The 21,681-nt window shown below is 34.0% G+C and overlaps 1 protein-coding gene across 1 annotated transcript; it reads right to left on the bottom strand.

Moving 5' to 3' along the window:
• Positions 1–20,984: 20,984 nt before the first annotated feature.
• On the bottom strand, positions 20,985–21,515 carry LOC149567269 (pectinesterase inhibitor 10-like). The gene has a single exon (XM_089816622.1). The coding sequence runs from the start codon at positions 21,513–21,515 to the stop codon at positions 20,985–20,987; it is 531 nt and encodes a 176-aa protein (XP_089672748.1).
• Positions 21,516–21,681: the final 166 nt, after the last annotated feature.

Genomic DNA, 21,681 nt, shown 5'->3' with positions numbered 1-21,681 from the left:
TTGTGGTTGCAAGATATTCCTTTTCCTTTTAGTTTGATGCAATCTTCAATCAATATAATTGTTTCCACTCCCCAACCTGCATCAATACATAAACCAGGTTAGCTATCACTTATTCGAGGTGCACATGTGCACACTTCTACTCATAACATAAAAAGATAACCTAAACCTAAAACAAAGATCTAAGACCTAAAACCTAAAAAAATAAGACTCTATACACCATGGAGCACACATGCATACCTCCATAAGGTGCACATGTGCACACCTTTTCTTACACTTAAATAATTGTAACAAAAATAATACACAAACATTCAAAAGACACCATGAAGGTGCACACATGCACAACTCCATAAGGTGTGCATGTGTGCACCTTCATGCTTTTAAAAAGCTAAGTTAAGTCTGCAATCCTCAGTTGTTGTGCACATATGAATATGCACACCTCACATAGGTGTGCATGTGTGCAACTGTGCACAAAAGACCATTTATAGGCTAAACGAGCATATATGTGCACCTCTAAAGGTGTGTTGAAGTGTACAATAGTGCATTTTGGAGGGATTTGATTGTTTTGATCTTGTTTTGCCTAATTTTGACCTATTATGGAGTCAATTAGGGTTTGTCTTAAGTCAAATTTCAAATTTCTAACTAATGTTTGTTTTTCTTGTGTAGATAACACGGCATCATCATCCTCTTCAATGGAAGAGAAAATAGCTCCTAAACTAGTAGCATTCAAGTACCAACTAGCACCTAGAAAGTCAAGACTTCAAGATGGACATGCTGAGATCAAAGATACAAAACTTGGGCATATAGACAGGAATATGTTCCTCACAATTTGCAAAAAGTGTAAAGATATCAACACTTATGCCCTTAGGCCTTGTGAATGTAGCATCTCACCCAACATCAGGGTATGTGTAGGATCATGGTCAACCAAACTATGCTCTTAAGTAGCAATATAAAATCAACAAATCAGAGTTATGTCAACTTGATGTGCAATTTTCTACTTGTTGTAGACTTTGTATCAAAAAGTTGAGAGAAAAGAATCTCTAGGAAATTGAATTTAGATTCTAAACTACTATGCCTTATCTGAAATTTTTTCAATTGATTGGTCAACATTTTAAATTTTAATGCAATAATACAAAAAAATTTAGGACAAGAATAAGAAGTAGATGTATGTCTAACCACCTTAACCAAAATCAAATGATACACTCATGCCTGGAGGTGACACATATAAATTTGGATAATTCTATTTTAAATAAATAATTAATTATTAATTTTCTACTTTATTACTTTTGAAACGAAAAAACTCTCATGTTTGACCACCTTAACTAATTCAAAACTCTACAGAATTTAACTTTTTTTTCCCTTATGATAGAAGAAACATAGAATGTGATGCATCTTTTGGATTTCAAAAATGTTGTACCATTTGAAAGTTATAGTTATTTTTCAAGTAGTGTGTTAATCAACACTTTATATGTAACTCGATTAGAAAATAAATAATAAATAGTTACTGAACTCATAATTTGACAAACCTTACATTTATGGAAAGCTAAGAACATTCTTAAGGAACTCTTTTCATTTCATCAAATTTTGGTGAAAAAAAGTTGTTAGCTACACATTTGAAGTAAAACACACACAAGAATAGGTGAAAAATAAAAATTTTGGGATGTTTTTGAAGTTGACCATATAGGATTGGTATTGAAAGATATAGTGGGCCTTATAAATGTATTAATTATTTTTGTTTAGTATCAAGATGGGTGTGAAAAAAGTTGTAATAGATTTTGAAATGCTTTGAGGCACTTCAAAACTACATATTTTTTTGATTGCCACTTTTTGGCACACCATGATCCTGTACATACTCATCAATCCAGTCCTCAGAACTCATAATGACCCTTACAGAACTCTATGTCTCTGAAGAAATGGTTGTCAAGAGTGTCATATGAGAGATAGTCTTGGACCTCCAACCTCAAAAAATTGAGAAAGTATCCCATCTCACAAGGGTGGATCACTATTTAAAGATAACATATGATAGAGTAGAACGATGGTACAAGTAAAATCTCAAAGAAGCATAAGAAATAATGGAATCTTCCTTCTTGATTGACAAAACACAAGTGGGTTGCCGAGTAGGCAAAGTTGATATGATAAGGGGGTATATGAAGGATGACATCAGATATACAATTATATTATTGAGTGAAGCTATGGGATTTCCTACAATAGGACACCTTCAAACGTAGGTGGTCCACTTTATAGCAACTATCAGGACAATAAAGATGCCAAGTGACTGGGATACCATCCTAAGTGATAACTTGGATAAGAAACTTGTAATGACCAAATTTGATCCATAATTCTACATGACATCATACATGGTGTAGTTATTGGTGGCTCAAACTATAGATTACAATTGGTGAAGAAGAAGCTTCCACTACAAAGTGTAGAATACAGGGTGGTGAAAGATGGGTTCATCTTTGCAATCATCAAGTTCATAGAGGGTGATTATGCCAAAAGAATATCACTAGAAGCAATGGCTAAGATCATAGAGAATGAAACTTACTACATTTAGTTTAAAACATTCACCTATCTTAGGGTAGCCAATGCTCTAGAAAACCCAAGTGTAAAAGCACAAACCTATGTGCAATATCCTCCCCTGATTTGAACTTTGACTTGTAGAAATTTAACTTAAGGAATATTGTCAAACACTTTGTATGAAAACTCATAAAGCTGATTTCCTCAATAAATTGCTTTTCAATGAGTAGATTTACGAACAACTATGAAGTGACATTAAAATGCATAATACACATCATAACATTTTCACAAACACTTGGCACACATTCAACAGTATATGAAAAATCTGGAAACTCTTTCAATCTGCTGATAAAAGGGTGATTTTTAAATGTAGATGTGCACTTATAGCTGTCTTAAAGGCTGCGACAACTATTCAGACTTGTATTCAACAATTATTATGCAAAGTATCAAAATTTGACAGAAGAAACCTGGAATTAGTTGTCGTAGTATTTTGCAGATGTAGTCGGCAGCCCTCCAAACTTCTAATCAGCCAGAAAAACAAGTAAACTTGATACCAACACTGTTCAAGCCGTACTGTAGCAAAATACTGTTCATGCCGACTGTAGCAAAATACTATTCATGCGGCACTATAGCAATAACTAACTTCAGATCTGCACCTCAAACCCTTGTAAATTTCTTTATGCGAACGCCCCAAATGAAACCCAGTGTATTTCCTAAAGTGAAAACACCCTTGATCCTCCTGACTGTGTCTTCCAACAGCGAAGAGAATGCTAGCAAAGAGGGATTCCGTCCTCCAAGCCCGATAATCAGATATCTAGCAACATAACATTAATCTTCATCCAAGCATACAAAAAAAAAAACTCTTCCATTTCTTTTATAGTGTTCTCACAAGAGCGCAATCCTTCGTTTTCTCAATGTGGGATAAAACATAACTCCCTTTATGTACCTTATGTCTCCAATGTGTTATAAAAATAAAGGGAACTCTTTTAATTTAAATATTTCCCACAAACTATAGTCTATGCATTAATAAAGTTAAATATTTAAATTTAACTTTATAAAATGGCTTTATCAATGCATAACAAATCTTATCAATGATAAATAAGTCTTCTTGTCAATTTTAAACAACTACCATCGACATACCACTATGATTGAATGTCCGGCCATGTCCAAGATGACTTACTATAAATAGTAAGTATGCCCAAAGTTGCCTCAGAACCCCTCAAAAAGACCTACAACTGAAACTGTCTAGCCAAATGGCCTCTAAGCCCCTTTAATGTCCTAATTAGCCTATGGGACTATGGGGAAATAGGCTAACGACAACATCATGCTATGAATGCTAGAAAGGGGACATTACACTATGTCACCTTTTATAAAGAAATGAGATATCAAAATGTGACAGTTCAACATTAATGACCAAAAAAATGGTATGTGTTTAGAATATGAAGATGATGTAAACTAATGAAATGTGTAGAATTTGATGAATTTTATGCCTATAATTTTTATAATTTTTTTTGAGTAAGAATTTATTCATTTTATTTTATTTTGAATTCCCTTTTTTAACTGTATAAAATATAGGATGTAGTTCTCGTCAAACAAATATATGAAAATCATCTTTTTTTGTTTTGATTTGAAAATATCTTATAGATGACATGTATAGCTAGGAAACCAAAAAAGAAATAAGTATTTTTTATGTATATTTTCTTTGTTATAAGTACTCAAGTCTGACCTTATCAGAATCCAATAGTTTTTTCCTCCTGTCAAAACTTCCCTATCAAATCTATACCTTCTTGAAAAAAAATTACATATTCATGAAGAGGATTCTTTCCTATAGAGATCAATATGATTTTTTAATTTTCTTGATACGATTTACTATTTTTTTTCCTTTTCTGAGGGAGCATCTTTTGAAATGTTAAAATATCAACCTATAATATTTTGAGATTATAACATATTATAACTAATCAAGAGACTCAAAAATTTATATAATGATGATATTGAATCTGAGATCTATAAAAGGGTATTTTTAGTTTTTGAAAAAAATTGAGTTTTGATAGAGAAATGGGATTTGACCAAAATAGATTTTGGTATCCTAAATGGTGATATAGATCTGTGCTTTTACCACCAAAGAAGTTCCCAAGATACCCATCTAATAGGCTAATCCTACTAGAGATTGCATGCCAACTCACTTCTACATACGACAAAGTAAGAAGACAACATAAGAAGATATGAGTCTGGCTAGAACAAAAGAAAGATATTATAACCTTTGATTCTAAGTGGGGTAAATATCCCTTGGAAGAGTACAACTCCCCTCACACCTACTTTGAAAACATTGGGATGGTATAGCACTAGGTAGGGAAAGAGTTCGTACATGAGGATGCATTAGAAGACCACCGGATGAATGCAACAAATGACTATGATATCCAAATAAAGGAATATTGTAGGTTGACTCTATATATAGTAGAAAAGGTGTTGAAGATGAAGATTCATCTTAAATTCATGGAAAATTAAACCAAAGATATCATGGATCCTTTATACAAGAGGGAAAAGATCTATGACTGGCTAATAATCAATGTAGAAATAGGGAGAGATGAGAATGCAGATATAAATCACCAAACTAGGCATATAGTCCAATTGACAAAAGAATGGATCAAGAAACCTTTGAGAATGGATCTAGTTCCTGAGCCTATTCCACTACAAGCCACAAAAAGGCCAATCAAAGGAAAATGTGTGTTAATCACTAGGCCAACCTTCCCTGCTTAATGCCTAGCAAAGCCAAAAATGGTGCACCAGCATGAGAGGGAGGTTGAGTACTTTGGAGTTGATATGGGAACAAAAAGGAAAAGAGTGCCTTCTAAGACTAGGAAAGTAGCTCAATCCCAAGTGCCTCAACAAGAAAAGGTATGGCCTAAACAATCAGAGCCTCAAATTGACCCTCAAGCTCAAGAACCTGCATAAGAGCCACAAGCATCTCCATAACTAAAATAGGTAGAGGAAGAGTAGGTAGAGGAGCAGAGGATACCACTAGTGGAAACACAAGAGGAAGAAGCCTCCCCCTTGGCTCCCAAAAAGGAAAGGGTTGCATCAATTGTGACAGGAACATAGAGGAGGAGATTAAAGAATAAAAACACTTCATTCGGGCCACAAGTGCCTTAAACAATCCCAAAAGTGGAGGTAGAAGAAGAATAAGGGGGGGAAATTTAATTTATCCCCTTAAGACAAAGAACCCACTTGGCTAGGGCCACAAAGGAAGAGAGGAGGAAAAGTTCCACAGTGACACCTCCATCTCCTCCAAGGGAGCCTATCTAGGTATCGACATCAAAAGATGAGGAACAATAATGGATAGATGATATTGGAAGGGCAAGAGACTAATGTCTTTGACCTCTCTAACTTTGACTTCATGCTAGTGGATACTGAGATGATGGGGGAGAAAATAAGAGATACTCCCATGAGTGAACCCTTAGGAGAGGACTAGAATCATATGCTGCCTCTACCTCAAGGACCTCTGGGTATTCCACCATGACCATCTCAAGAGTTGGAATTTTTGGATAAGGAATTAGTGACTCTACTTCCTCAAACTACAAAATAAGAAGAAAAAGTGACAAAGGAAAGAGATCCCCAACTATTAGATTGTGGTGACTAATCAGGAAAGTACTATACATCATAAATTCTTTGTGGCTTAGGGCATCGCCCTAAAAAAAAATAAAAAATTGGGCCCTATTTTATTTGGATTTTGGGCCGACATGTAATTATTAATTATAACCCTAAAGCATTAAAAATACTTGTATAAAAGAGCTTAGGGTTAGGGATTGTTTCATAGTTGTGATGCAAAATTGGTTATTGTGGCGGTATTGAATTGTAAGGGATTACAGATTGTAATTAGGTTATAATCACTGGATCATAATAATATCAGACTTGTTGTTTGGTGGATGTAGCTTAGGGATTGAGTGAACTACATTAAATCTTGGTGTCTTGTGTTATTTTCTATGTGATCTATTATTTTCTATTATTGGTTATATTTGCATGTAATTGTTATTTATGTTCATGGTTTAATCCTAACACCAACAATTGCATGTCGATGAAGTATTTGAGAAAGGGAAAGTACTTGAAGAGCCTCAAAAAACTCCTTAGAATAGAGAGGCTAGGACCTTAGCCAAACTAGATATAGAGACTCAAACTATAGATCTTTCTCAACAAGAAAAGACTCTAGAGGAGATTGATAAAGGGAAGTAACCTATAGTAGAAACAACTTTTTTAATGAAATACATGTCTCCTATGGGCACCACATAGGCATGGCTAAAGAGGGAAATCATTTTTTGCCAAAAAAGACAACTAGACTATTAGCTAAGGAGGAAATGAAGGAATTAGTGAAAGTAGTCAAGAAGCTTGAGCCACTTATGAGTGATGCACAAACACTAGCCTTCATAATGAAGAACCAAGATTAGGACTTTTTTTTACACATAGTCATTCCTCCTCAGTACGCTAACACCAAACAACTACCTCCTAAAGACTACCAATTCAATGAGGTCATGTTGGGAAGACCCATAGTAGACACAACCAAAGTGATGATCACTACAGGTATGAAAGAGGTGTTCAAGAATATGGATTAGGATGAGTCTGAGTTGATAGAACTATGAAAGAAAAATGAGATATTAAGAGGCTATTTGTATGAGGTTTTGGGCCTAATTGACCCAAATAATATAGAGATCACTCTTGTGGCAACATTACAGAGAAAAGGAATAGGGTCAACATAATTAGATCCATTTTTGGAAGCATGTCAGTGATGGCATGACAATTTTCAAGAAAAAGGTGTGCAAATCATATAGAGAAATTTAAGTCTATTACACCAAATCCAATTGAGTGCCAAAAAGCTGGTATCCATAGTGACCCAAGATTTTGGGTTAATGGATGAAGTTCATAGCTAGGAAAATGACCTATATGCTTTGTAATCAATCAAAGGTCAAAGGTATCTAATGTTAATGGAGGTATATGTAGCTAAGGAGATTGATAAGTTAGATGATTAGATAGAGAAAATATCAGCAGGCAATAAGGTTATGGAGGGATTGCACATAGAAATCCAGTGGATTAAAGATAAGGCTCAAGAGCATTTTTTGGAAGTGGAGAGATACTACAATGCCACTAGCCTTGAGAATTTTGGGATGAGTCAAAGACCAAGATTTTTGTGGTGCAATCAGTTATTCAATAGTTTAGAGGTACATTTGGAGAAGCTTCATCAGAAGATAACATTAAACAAGAGTTCAAGACCGAAGAAGCACTATTAGATCTAGACACCAAGCTTGAGGATTTTATGGAAGCAAGGATTGAAATGAGTAATTACCAGAAAGTAGTGAAGAATAAGTATAAGAATCTTGATTTGTGAGAGGCTACCCAAGTGGTAGAAATAATAGCTCAAAGCTTAAAAGAAAGTATCTAGACATCATTTTGGTCTAAAGGGGAAGAAAACCTAAATGCTAAAAATTTAGTTTGACACTTAGAAGAATTTTTTATTTTTGGAACTTGTCACCAAGATGCACAGGTGTGTAGATACACTTTTCATAGAGGTGCACTGCTAATTAACTACTAGTTCCTAATTTAGAGCAATCCATGCACTAGAAATGCATTTTGACTATAATTTAACTCCTAGAAATTCCTAGGGAAGGTCAAACTTCTAGAGACTCCTAGATCATCTTGGAGTTGCATTCTTCTTATCTTCTCATTATTTTATTCTTTTGTGTCATGTAAAGGCTCATTAATGAATACAAACAGGGGTATAGACCTACTTAGCACCATTTAGAGAGTCAATTTGTATATAATTAGATTTATTTTATTAGTTTTTAGCATATGTTTTCATTTTAAGAAGTCTGACTCCTAACACAAAGGGAGGAGATGATTTCTTATAAATACATGGATGTAATATGTACTCTAGGCCATTATTTTGATGTAATAATATATTCTATTGGTGCTCTCATTCTAAGTGTAGTTACTCTTGTCGGAGTGTGTTATTTTTATGAATTCATGTTGATGAATAATAATTGAGCCAATGGTTTTATTGTGTTATTATGATTGTGTGACCTTTTAGTTCTAGTGTTTGCCTTATGTTAACAAATTCCACTAATGTAACAAATAGGAGAAAATATCACATATTGTTCTTACATAGTGTTTTGTCTTGCATGAACACACTTTCCATGGCCTTGTGATTTGATGAAAGGTGAAACATCTTTTAGTTATTATTGAGTTCCCATAAATGATTTCATCATTGGAGTGGAGGAATCACTACTCCTAATTTCATTGGTTTTCTACCCAATCTTTTTAACAATTTAATTCGTGGATGTCTTGTTACCATAGTTTATGCCCATTAGGAATTTCCCTTTGAAGTTATTTGCTTTAATATCTCATTACATTGTCTTTGTTATTTTCTTTTCTAACACTTGGTTAAAATAGGAATTCATATAGTTGCATTGATGAATTGCATTCATCATGAAATATAAAATATCAAAAATATATCTCTTTTGTGGTTACTTTTCAAACAACAATAGATCAAATAGATTATCCAAAATAGTTCAGAACTAGAAAAGGCCTCCTCATGAACATACACATTTATCTTCAATTGAGAAAATTTTAGCAGGTCCCAATATCACCAAGAACCTTGGAATTGATACTCGATTAGCTTTTCAAGAGAGGAGTTTGAAAGGATTCATGTCATTTAGTATTTTGCAAAATGACATCTCAACACAAGTCCCACTCCGTGTACAATATCTAACCTAGTACATAACATGGAATACATTAATCTCCCTACAACTAAAGAATAAGGTACCTTGGACATCTTATTATCCTCTTCTTGTGTCTTTGGATGTGCATCTCATTAGTCAATTTCAAAAGACCAGGAAATTGTGTGCTCACAACTTTGGCATTCACTATAGAAAAGCATTACAAAACCTTCTCAATATAATCATCATGGGATAATATCAATTTTATATTCTTCATATATCCACAAATTTCATTTCAAGGATTTTTTTCTTTTCCCAAATATTTCATAGAAAATGAATGTGCTAACTATTCTTCTAACCCTTAATGTGATTTATGTATGACCTAGTAAAAGCATATCATCAACATATAATCATAAAATAATATAGTTGTTATCTTCTAAGCTCTTAAAATAAACTCAATTATCTGAATGACACTAAGCATAACCATGCTCATGCATAAAATTGTCAAATTTAAGATACCATTTTTTAGGTGCTTGCTTCAAGCTATATACATTATTCTTTAATCTGTACACTAAATTCTTGTTACTTTTGACCTCAAATCCATGTGGTTGTAGCATATTTATTTCTTTATCCAAATCACCATGAAGAAAAGCTATTTTAAATCAAGTTGTTCTAAATGCAAGTCTTTAGTAGCTACAATACTTAAAATAGTGCAAATAGAAGTCATTTTAACAACATAAGAATATTTATATCATCAAAATCAATGACCTTTTTTAGTGCAAATCCTTTTACAACTAAACTAGATTTAAATCTTTTCTTACCTCAATTGTCTTATTTAAACCTATAAACCCATTTATCTTATAAGGCCATTTTATCTATAGGTAACTTACATACATCTCAAGTCTAATTTTTCAGCAAGGAGTCCATTTCTTCTGTCATTGCAAAATCCCACTAAATCTTAGTATATACCTACATAGCTTCATCATAACATTCATGTTCATCAACATCTGTTAATAAAATAGAATACAAAGAGGGTGAAAATATTTCTAGAGTTCTACTTAGCCTTGTTCACCATTTAACATTCCTTGGGGTGTGTGACAATTTTTTTGTGGAGTATGAGGGACCACTTGAACATGATCCTTTTGACTATCATTCAACACTACATAATCATTTTCTTTCTTTTCATGCTACTAGAATAGATCTTTGTACTATAGTTTCTCATTGAATATGACATCCATACTTCTTATAATTTTATGATTTTCAAAATCCCAAAGCCTATAACCAAATTCATCAATATTGTATCCAAAAAATATACATTTCTAAGATTTACTTCTAGCTTGGTTATGTTTTCAAAATCTATATGTGTAAATGGTTCACAACCAAAGGATTTGAGAAAATGATAACTCACCTCCTTACCAATCCATGCTTCCTTTGGAATACCACAACCCAAAGGAGTAGAGGGACCTCTATTAATAAAATATACAATAGTATGGAAAGCCTCCATCCACATGTTTGAGGGTAGCCTATCATGCAACCTCATTCTCCTTGCACACTTCATTATTGACCTGTTCATGTGTTCAGCCACTCCATTTTCATGTGGAGTCCTTGGAATAGCTTTATGCCTATGAATACCAACAGTGGAAAAATAATCTTCAAATTAATTGCTACAATACTTACCACCATTAATTAGATCTGAGACATTTTAATCTTTTACTAGTCTCATTTTCAACCGAGCATTTCCATTTATTATAAGTATTAAATCATCATTTTTTTTCTAAGAAAATAAATCCATATTTTTATAGTCTCATCATCAATGAATGTAACATAATAATGAAAGCCACCAAGGGAATATACTTGACCTAGACCCCACACATCTCTATGGACAAGCTCTAATTTCTCATTTTTAATTTCCTTCCCATTATTCACAAAACTAACTCTCTTTTGTTTTCTTTACACACAAATATCATAGAAATCCATATTAAAACATTTTAGACCCAGTAAAACTATCTTTAAATGAAGAAATTTCAGACCTTTCTCACTCATGTGCTCAAGTTTGTTGTACCAAAGTGCTATATCCAAATCTTTGCCATCTATTTGTTCTCCTTGCTCACTACAGCAACTATTCTGAACATTAATTTTTCTCTGAAACAATTAAAGTAGAAGGAACAGTATGACATGTACAAAGACATAAGGTGCCTACTTTCACACATTTTTCTACTACTAAGGAACCTTTTGAAACCATCCATTTTTTATCATTAAAACTAACTATGCAACCCTCATCACCCAGTTGCCGTGCTAAAATTAAATTCCTACTCATCCTTGGACTATATCTTACCTCTTGTAGTAGCGAATGATTACCATTCTTCAACTTAATCTTAATTCTATCCTTTCCAACAATCTAACAAGTTTCATTATCCCCCAAATAAACAATCCTAAAATTCACTTGGACATAATCAATAAAATAATTTCTGTGGGGTATAGTACAAAATGAAGCCCCTAAATCTAAAACCCATGAATTATCAACATTTTCTAAGGAAAGAAGCAAAACATCCTCTTTGGATTTATTAATTACCACATTCACCTCCTTATTTCCATCTTTTTTGTATCCTTCATTATTCTTTCGAGTCTAGAATATTTCTTCTTATTCCTTGGTTTTTCACAGTATTAAAAATTTCTTTGTCCTCTAGATTGAGTACTCTTTCCCTTTGACTTTCTTCTTGATTTCTTATGATTTATAGAATTTTTTTCTCTATCATTCATTCTACCTCTACTTTGGGCATTTAAATCATTTCCTAATGTAGATCCACCTAAGGTTTTCCTACAAGTTTCCTCACTAAGAATAACACTAAGCACATCATTAAATTTTAGAGTATTAGGTCTAGAAACAAAATTACTCACAGTCATTCTAGCTTTTAGGCAAAGAACTCAAAATCAAGAGAGCCCTAGTTTCATCATCAAAATTAATATTTATAGAAGATAATTGACTAGTAACTATATTAATCACATTAAAATAATCTACAAAAGATCCACCTTCTTCCATATTCATAGTAAAAAAGTGCTTCATGAGAAATACCTTATTTGAAGTGAAGGGATTTTCATACAACCTTGCGAGAGTTTGCATCAACTCTTTTGTCATCTTTGCTTTTGTAATACTAAATGTTATTGATTGTGTTAGGCATAAACATGTTAGAGTAATAAGATATTTCCTTATTAATTAAACCATTTTAATTTAATTATTAAGTCACTTATTATCTCTAGTTTACTTAAGCTAAACTTTAGGCATATAATAATTAACTCTTTTATTAATTGTTATTATACAACCTAGGTGTTACCTATTAGGGTTTTGATCTGCTTTATATAGATGATCCTATAATTTATTTATTCAGTGCTTCACTTTTGATAATAGTAATTTCTATTTTTGCTCATCAAGAATGTCTCATCTATGGACCTCAAAATTCCAACCTCCATAGTTTTTCGCTTCACTCTTGCTCTATGACAGGTATTTGCATGCAGGTGATTCTTGGGAGGTGTGGGGTTGATCTTTCATCAACTTCAACATGGTATCAGAGCTCCAGATCTTCATGCCCCTATTTTGTTTATGAGAATTTTGACTTGTCTTTCAAATCTATGCTTTCTATTCAAAAGATTTAATTTTTAGAGTTTATTTGTATTGAATCATGGGGTCACAAATTTTTGGTGCATTTCAGCCCAAACAAACCTCATTGTTGAGCTCAAAGCACCCAAAAACTCTTATTTTAATATAAAATTTGTCAAATTTAGAAACAGTTGGAATTTGAGGCTAAAAATTATTGCTCCTAGATTGAGCACATTTCCTGAGGCAATGATTTTCAAATATTGTATGTAAATCAAGATTTTTGTTTCTAAAATTGATATTTTGGCACATTTCCTAAGTGGTAGTTTTCAAAAATTTGGCACAGAAATCAAGATTTTTGGCATGTTTCCTGAGGTAGGGCTTTTGTGCTTTTTGGCATGAAAATTAAGATTTTTTGAGCACGTAAATTAAGATTTTTGGACATGCAAATCAATGTAGAATTGGTATGGATCTATCATGCTTCTCGAGGTAGTTTCTAGTAATGGTGGGCACAGTTTTTGAGACATTTTGGCCCGTATCCCGAGGCAATGATTTTTTGCTTTTCGATCTATTTTTTGGACATACACATGGTTTTTTGGCCATAACTTGCTCATTAAAACTCTATTTTTTAATCTAAAAGAAGTGCCAAAAAGATGATTTCAAGCCCGTCATAATGGTGCAATTTATTTAGATTTTTGATGTTGTTTAGTGGCCTATTTTTTCTGTCAAAGTTAGAAGTTATTTTTTTCACTCTAAGAAATATATTTTGAGACATTCTATTTTCAAGATTTTGCTCCAGGCACATCCCATTCAATTTTTTTATTTTTTTGCATTCTGATGGATATCTTGGTTGTTTAGGTTCGGAGATCAATTTTATTGTTTTAGATAATTTTTCATGTGTTTTACTATCTATTGTATCAATCTTATATCTCTTTTGATCTTTGTTGACATCATTTTATAGTATTTTTGCAAACACACTAAGATAAAGTGTCATTCTATTACATTTTGGGATCTTGGACATCTTTGTATTTTGTTATACTTGCACTACATTATAAAGTGTCTTAGGGGGTTTTATGTTGGCCATATTCACCATCTTTCTTTGTCAAGCAAGTGTTCTTTCCATGACATTAGCCTCATGATGTGTCAATGACACATGCCAATATAGGTATTTATACTTCTTTTGCACTCTTGATGTTCCTAGTACTTCTTTCAACATGAGATATTGCATTCAGTTTTACTATTCATGTCTTACCTCTCAACATTAGAGGGGGGTTATGTTGGTTCTATTTATTTCTTAGTTTTATGGAGGGAGCTATGTATTTAGTATTTGATCCTATGTACTAGGCGATTGCAGTGGCTAGATACCTATGCATTTTGGTGAGATGGGTCATTTATCATAGAGACATTCTTTCATTTCTATTTTTGGAGGCCATGAGGATACCTTCCATCTTTGATTGATCAGCTCTTCAAACTTATTCTTCTCTTCCTATTCATGTTCTATATAGTGGTGGAGATTCTTTAGATCAATAGTTAGGTAGTGTTTGCAGCTTCATGCTTTAGTGGTGTTATTCATGATCATCTTTTGTTCCTATAGAACATTCTTTCCATCTCGTTTTGGAGTGGGGTTTTTCCCATGTGATTTTCTCTATTTCTCCTCTTTACAAAGATTTGGTTGTGCTTGGGTACCTCATTAGGCCTTGTTGATGAGACCCAATTTTCTTTCAACAGTAGTTTCTAGGTTTTTAGCTACTCCCTAAGTTTATCTTAAGGGAGGGTGTTAGAGTAATAAGATATTGCCTTATTAATTAAATTATTTTGATTTAATTATTAAGTCAAGTTTATTATCTCTAATTTACTTAAGCTAAACTTGAGGTATATAATAAGTAATTCTTTTATTAATTATTATCATGCAACCTAGGTTTTACCTATTAGGGTTTTGATCTCTTTTTTAAGTATGATCTTTCTTTGTAATTTATTTATTAACTTTTGATAATAGTAATTTCTCTTTTTTCTCATCGAGAATGTCTCATCTATGGATCTAGAAATTCCAACCTCCATAGTTTTTTGCTTCTCTCTTTCTCTATGATAGGTATTTGCATGCATGTGATTCTTAGCAATTGTGGGGTTGATCTTTTATCAACAAAACAAAACAAATACTTCTAAGTGCCTTTCTATCCAGCATATCTTAGCCCTCATCTATCATAACAGTCAATTTCTTGGATTTTCCTTCCAGTGGCCACCATAAATCCTTCTGATAAAGATAGTCCTCCATTTTCATTTTCCATTACTTAAAGTTTTGCCAATTAAACTTTTCAACTTTCATCTTACCCTCGTCTATCATGACTCCCACCCAACCATGAGACTCTCACTCAACCATGAGACCTTCCTTCAAAGCATAACTAAAAAAAAACTTGATCTTATACCACTTATTAGGATTAATGATATAGAAATCATAATTACATGCAAACATAACCAATATTAGAAACTAATAAATCACACAGAAGAGCACACAAGACACAAAGATTTAATGTGGTTCACCAAATCCTTGGGCTATGTCCACCAAACAACGCACCCAATATTCCTATTATCTAGTGATTGCAACCTAATTACAATTTGTAATCTCTTATAGTTCAATATTGTCACATGAAACTACAATATCATCATGCATTATTAAATCCCTAACCCTAAGCCTTTTATATAAGGCTTTTTATCTTACAAAATTATGGCTAGAATAAGCAAACCAATAAAAATAATTAACTCCTAATGCCTAGGGTCGCTTACCCTAGGACTCTACATAGGACTCTGCAAGGGGCTCTTCCCCTTGTCTCCACTTAGGGTGCTACCCTAGGAACCTGCAAGGGGCATTTCCCTGATCCCTAGAGCTTGGGGGTGTTGCCCCCAAAGCTGCATAGTAAAATATAGAAGGAAATTACACCAAATAAAATGGAGAAAAATTAGCATCTGAGTCTTAATAGGCTCTACATCATAACATCCTTGACATCCTTCTTGAACAGGTCTTCCTTGATCTCCTTTATGCTCACACTAACCTCTAGTACTATATTCCTTTGCAAACATTTGAAACCTCCAATCTCTCACTTAGAAGTTGCAAAGCACATTTCAAAAATATTAGTTCTTCTTAAATTGATGTCATGCATTGTTGAGTGTCGACTATGAACATATATTCCTAATCTAAACTAAAATTCTATTGAAAGTAAACTTCCTTGTTTTAAAATATAAAAATTATAAAAAAGGATAATTAATCTTGATGGGTGTCTTTCGTGTTTTATAGACTATTGTAAAGAAGGAGAAATAAAAGCACATATAAGATCAATTTGATTTTAATTAATAGGTTCTTTGAATACTTTTAAATGTAAATTACATCATTATTTTACTTCTACATCCTACATACTTTTACACAAGGCATATATTCTAATTAAATTCATTAAAAAATTTACACAAAATGTCTAAATAATAACACATACACCATGAAAACATCATAGAGATGAAATGAATGAAGCTTTCTCTTATTATACTATAAATATCTTGAGTAGAATATTTTGGAAATTTTTTATTGTTAAATTTTATATTTGAGCATTGATTGGTCCAAATTCTTCAACAAATCTAGACAATAAAAAATTATTATCATCGTTTAGTCGATTTGTAGCTTTGTGGAGTTATTTTGACCAATCTATCAAACACAAAATTTTAGCTATAAAGAAAGGTTGAGATAGTATTTTTCTAATATTCTCTCACTTGTTAATACTCTAAAGAGAAAATAGTGTATCTATATTGTAATTGAATTCCTGGGAGTTATCGATGGGTACACCAAAATAGTGTTAAAAAAAATGTTTATCCACCTAAAAGAAAGTAAACACCCTTAGTACAATTGAATTACTTTAAGTTCAAAGAATTCAATTAGGCTTAGGGGACAAGGCTTGTTAATAGGACAGAATAACAAGACTAGGCTAAGGTTTCAATCACTATGGAATCCAACAATGGCGATGGTGGGGAATCAGAAGATGAGGAGCCAAATCGAAGGAGGGATCTCCCTATGCCTACCCCTCATTGACTTGTTGTGTTTTATAACAATCTTTGTGTGGTTTTCATTTCTAAGGGAGGGGTCTGGGTGTTGTTTCCCTACAGGTTTTTTGGGCCATGGGAAGTTTGCTTCTCAAGGGCATTTCTTTTTCAAGGGAGCTCCATTTTTGAAGTGGTTGGGGTTCCCTCATATCAATGAAGCACCTTCCTTAGTGGTTCCATCTCTACTTGTGCACTTGGGACACCCATTTTATGCCTCACCATGATGCATCTACGGGTGTTTTATTATTGGGTTTGCCGGATTTGGGAGCCCTATTTTGTTGTAGTGATATGTAGTTTTGAGTATCTTCATTCTTTCTTTTTAGCAGTTTTTTATGGAGTTGTTGGTTTTCCCTTGGAATAGTGGTGGATCTTTCACGAATGATTTTTTTTTCTTTTGGAAAACCATATGTTTGTCCCTTCTTGTTATGTCTTGGGGTGTTTAGCTTATGGGTTTGCCTGATTTGGGGGCTTTATCATGTTTGAGTGGTTGGCAGTTATCGATCTCTCCATTTTTTCTTCTTATCAAGCTTTGTTTCTTCTTTCATGATTTTGCAGGTGTGTATCATCTAGTTTATTAAGTGGGCTCTATTTTTTGGCCTACTTTTTGGTTGCTAAGTGGTTAATAGAAAGTTTCAAGGGCCATCTTTGGCTCCTTTTTCTTGGTTAAATGTTGATCTTTTTTGGGGGTTTCTTTCCTGCAATAAAATTTGGTGCTTTCTTTTTCTGATTATCTAGTGGTCTCTATGCTCTCTTGCATTCCTCTTGGAGATTTTTATAGAAATAAAGTTTCACCTTTGGTTTCAAAGGCACCTTCAACTAGGATTTTGATTTGAGGTTTGGTTCATGCTTCTATCCATTGGGCACACAACTCTTATTGAGGTGGACATATTACCTATTAATGTGGTGATATGATGTGTGGGTTTTGTCGATAGTGGGTTAGACAAACCTCCTCATAAGGTAGATTTTTTAAAGGTGGGGTAGATTTAGAAGAATGTTTTTTAGGGGATTATCTTTATCCCCATTATCCCTATTGAGGTGGGTTCCATTTTTAATTAAGGTGGAAGGAAGCTTGGCTAGGAGGTCAATTTATGTCTTTCTTCCTTTGTGGGTTGGGGTATTCCTTCAAAGTGGACTTGAAGTTTGTTGGTTGGTTCCTCCATGAGTTTGACTGTAAGATTGACTCCTATAGAGGTGGAGTTTACTCTTGTGATTTTGGTGGTGGAGGTGATCTTTATGGAAGGGGAAGGTATCTAAGATTCCATTAGAGATAGTGTTGATGCTTGTATGTTTCTCTCCCCGACCATTAGTTTTGTGATCCTTCCTCCCCCTTATTCTATTGAGGTGGATCCCTTTGTTATGGAGGTGGAGAGGGAGTATGTAGGGGGGTCAAAGATTTTTTTTTAATATTCACCTAAATTGGTGGTTATGTTGGCTATGGACCTATGGCTACGAGGGCGAAAGAAAAATATTGACCTATTTCCTATGATTACTTTTAGGGCCTTTTGAGGATGTCATTGTCTGCCTCTCTTTGTTTCTTTTCTTCCTGTGATCAATTGGTTGTTGTTAATTTTAAAAGGTTCACATGGATTTTTTGTTCTTGTTTTTTGTTTAAGAATGTAGCTTGTATGGGGTTTTGTACCATGCTGGTCCTTAGCAATACATACCATTGTTGGTAGGTTTTTTGCATTCAAACCTTTGTTTTTTTATCGAGGTAGACGTTAGTTGATGGTTTTCTAAATGTTAGGCACTAGGTGTTGTTAATATGTTGTTTAACAGTGTCTAGTGTCTATTGTTTGTACCTTAGGCCATTTCCCTATTGTTGCTTTTCTTAATAAAAAACAAGACTAACACTTAAGCTTTATTTACCTCAATTTCCCCTTTTCACATGCTTTTATTTTCAAAATAGATTTTAAAACTTTTATCTCTTTTTTAAAAAAAAATGTACTTAAACTTATATTACAATTCTAATTTTGTCTCACCTTATAAATTTTGATAGATGAAAAAATATTATTTAGTAAGGAATCATATTGAGTGACAAGCCATACCAAACTCATTTTTTTCTCAACATATACTTTGATAAATTTAATTTGTGTTGTATATTTTAAAGTCTTTGTATGGTAGTGTATTAAATTATAAGAAGGGGCACATGCTTCATGAAGGGCCCATCTTCCTATTTTTGAAGTAATATAAGGCCCATTCCCCAAACCAACAAGGAAAAGCATTAAGAAGGGAGAGCACATTCATGCAGTGGGTCTAAAAGAAAATCTGTTAGGCAGGGGTCACATGGGAGGGGCTTGGGCTCTATTTTTGTGGAGCGGGTGGCTTCATGGTAATATTTTAGAGGGGGCTAAAGCTTTAATTGGAATCTTCCCTACAAAATAGGAGCCCCAAATTTTTAACTCTCTCAATTTAGCCCATTTCTACCATTTGTCAATCCTACTCTTCATTTTCCCACCAAAAATGAAATAATCTCACTAAACAAATTTTTATTTTCAAAATTGATGAGACAATTATCTTCCTTGAATTTAAGGGCTAATTTTTAAAGCAAATTCACAAATAAATCCGGACCACTTCCCTTTTTAAATAAGCCTAAAAAATCTCAGCAGCGCCCACTCTAATTTTAAGGAAGTAGGTGCCCATAAGACCCCAGCCCCCAGCCTTACTGGGATGGAAACTAGCGACAAGGCTGAAGATTTATTTGAGGACCTAAAATGGGGACGAGGCTGGAGATATATTTGAGCATATGCAGGAAGATAGGGATACAAAGGACATCATGGAAGACAAGCTGGAGGGTATGCAAACTGATGATGACTCCCCTAAATCTAAGAATAAGACCGTCACTCTATCCTCTGGTAAGAAAATAAATAAAAGGAAAATATAAATAGGAGGGGAATATAAAGGAGATTTGTAACAAAAAGAGGCCTCTACTATTATCAACAATATTGATTATCCTGTCAGTCAGGAGAGATCCAATTTGTGCATGAAAAGGAATACTCGGTGCTTTTGGAAGCTAATACTGTCCCTGCCTCACTGGAATTTCTCAGTAAAGCCAAGGACAAAGTTGATATGTCCTTCATTATGGACAAGTAGATCTACGATGAGATCCATTCTCTGAGAAATAATACAAACAGTTTGGAGAAGCACCTAGAGGAGAGTTATTAGGAAGAAGATGGAAGGGAAATATGATGATATATCTGATCAGCTCAAGGTGTTCGAGGAAGGATTAATAATAACCTTAAGGACAACCATGACAGGATCAATGCTTCCATGTATGACCGATTTGTAGATTTGATTGTTTATCACCGTTTGTAAAAGTTGTATGGTATAATCTAATCATAAATGTTTGTTTGTAAATGATAATCCCAAGACAAGTCCCAACGCATGCACATTATCTGTACAACCCTAAAAATACATTTATCGTATTACAGATTTTTCGTCAAACTATTTTAAATTTCATTGTGTGTCACATTTTCTAACCACACTAGAATCCATGATCACAAGAACAGATACCTCCACAACCCCAAAAACATGAGACGCAATGCATGCCTACATTGGGATTACTTGCAGAAGCAATGGTGAACGCGACAGTCACCAAACACCGCCTTAGATCTCCACAGTCTATATCCATCTATAAAAACCAGTACTAAGACAAGACATTACATTATCACCAGCAAGCTTGGCAGTAACAGTAAGTGCATCGTTCATTAAATTAGAATATGAATGACGGACTTATCTCAGTGCAGGTGACACTACAAAATAAAGAACCCCATTTAACAAAACAAGATAATATGGTAAAAAAACGCAGAAATTAGACGTGATAACGATAGAATATTTGAAAAAGCAATATAGATTTAGCCAAGGATAAAGAAGTTTTATTAAACAATCAACTACCATATCTCATTTATATATAAAAATACACCCATTATACCCTAATCTACTTTCCAAGTAAAATCCAATAAACCCTAATTGAGCTGCAATTTCAAAGAAAAGAAAAGAGATTTGCACTGAACAAAAGAGAAGAACAAACAAAAGCATTGGCATTTATTCATTCATGATTAAACCAAAGCCACACATAACATCCAGAGGAACAGAATACATCAATAACCATCTGATGGATCGTCATGATCACCAGCAAGCTTGGCAGTGACAGCGAGTGCATCTTCTATCAACTTAGAGAGGTTAAGTGATCTTTTCTGAATGCGGCCATTGATGTCTGGCTGATCAGACAATCCATCAAAACAAGTATCAGTGTTGGTGTATGCCGCACTGAGATAAGCCCTGGCATCATCTACATCGTCCTCCACATAATCATCATCGTCTTTCAATTCTGACAACGCCGTTTTCAGATCAGCCACCGCGTCTTTGTAAAGCTCCACGCAGTCCTTCAGCGCTCCATTAGAACTACTCACCAATTTCTCCATATTCACAACATAGCGAGAAACAGCTTTGGCTTCTTTGAGGCTCAACTTCACTGCTATCACAGCCAGCTTTGTCATGTTCGCTTTCAATGCGCCTGGAGCAGATGACAAAGACCCAATACAGAACTCTTTGTCTTTGACACTGCTGCAAGCCTTTACTATGGCGGAAGATGGAGGAGGAGGGGATTTCCTGCCTGCATTTGCCGCCATGATTGCACAGGCAAGGAAGATCGTAAGAACAAGGGCAGATTTGGAATAGGGAGCCATCTTCTTCTTCTTGATTGTAATGTAATGTGTTCATCGAGTGCCTGTGTTGGATTTTAATAGTGGAAGTAAATCAGGTTTAGGTGTAGAAATTAAATGTGGAGATATAAGC

Source organism: Cupressus sempervirens, chromosome 3 (assembly GCF_028749045.1).
Source record: "Cupressus sempervirens isolate cs-2001-9-10 chromosome 3, ASM2874904v1, whole genome shotgun sequence".
Lineage (NCBI taxonomy): Eukaryota > Viridiplantae > Streptophyta > Pinopsida > Cupressales > Cupressaceae > Cupressus > Cupressus sempervirens.
This window is presented reverse-complemented; position numbering and strand designations above follow the sequence as displayed.

What these genes read in the sequence shown, in the direction of transcription:
- LOC149567269 (XM_089816622.1), bottom strand. Translation starts at nt 21,515, where the DNA reads ATGGCGGCAAATGCAGGCAGGAAATCCCCTCCTCCTCCATCTTCCGCC.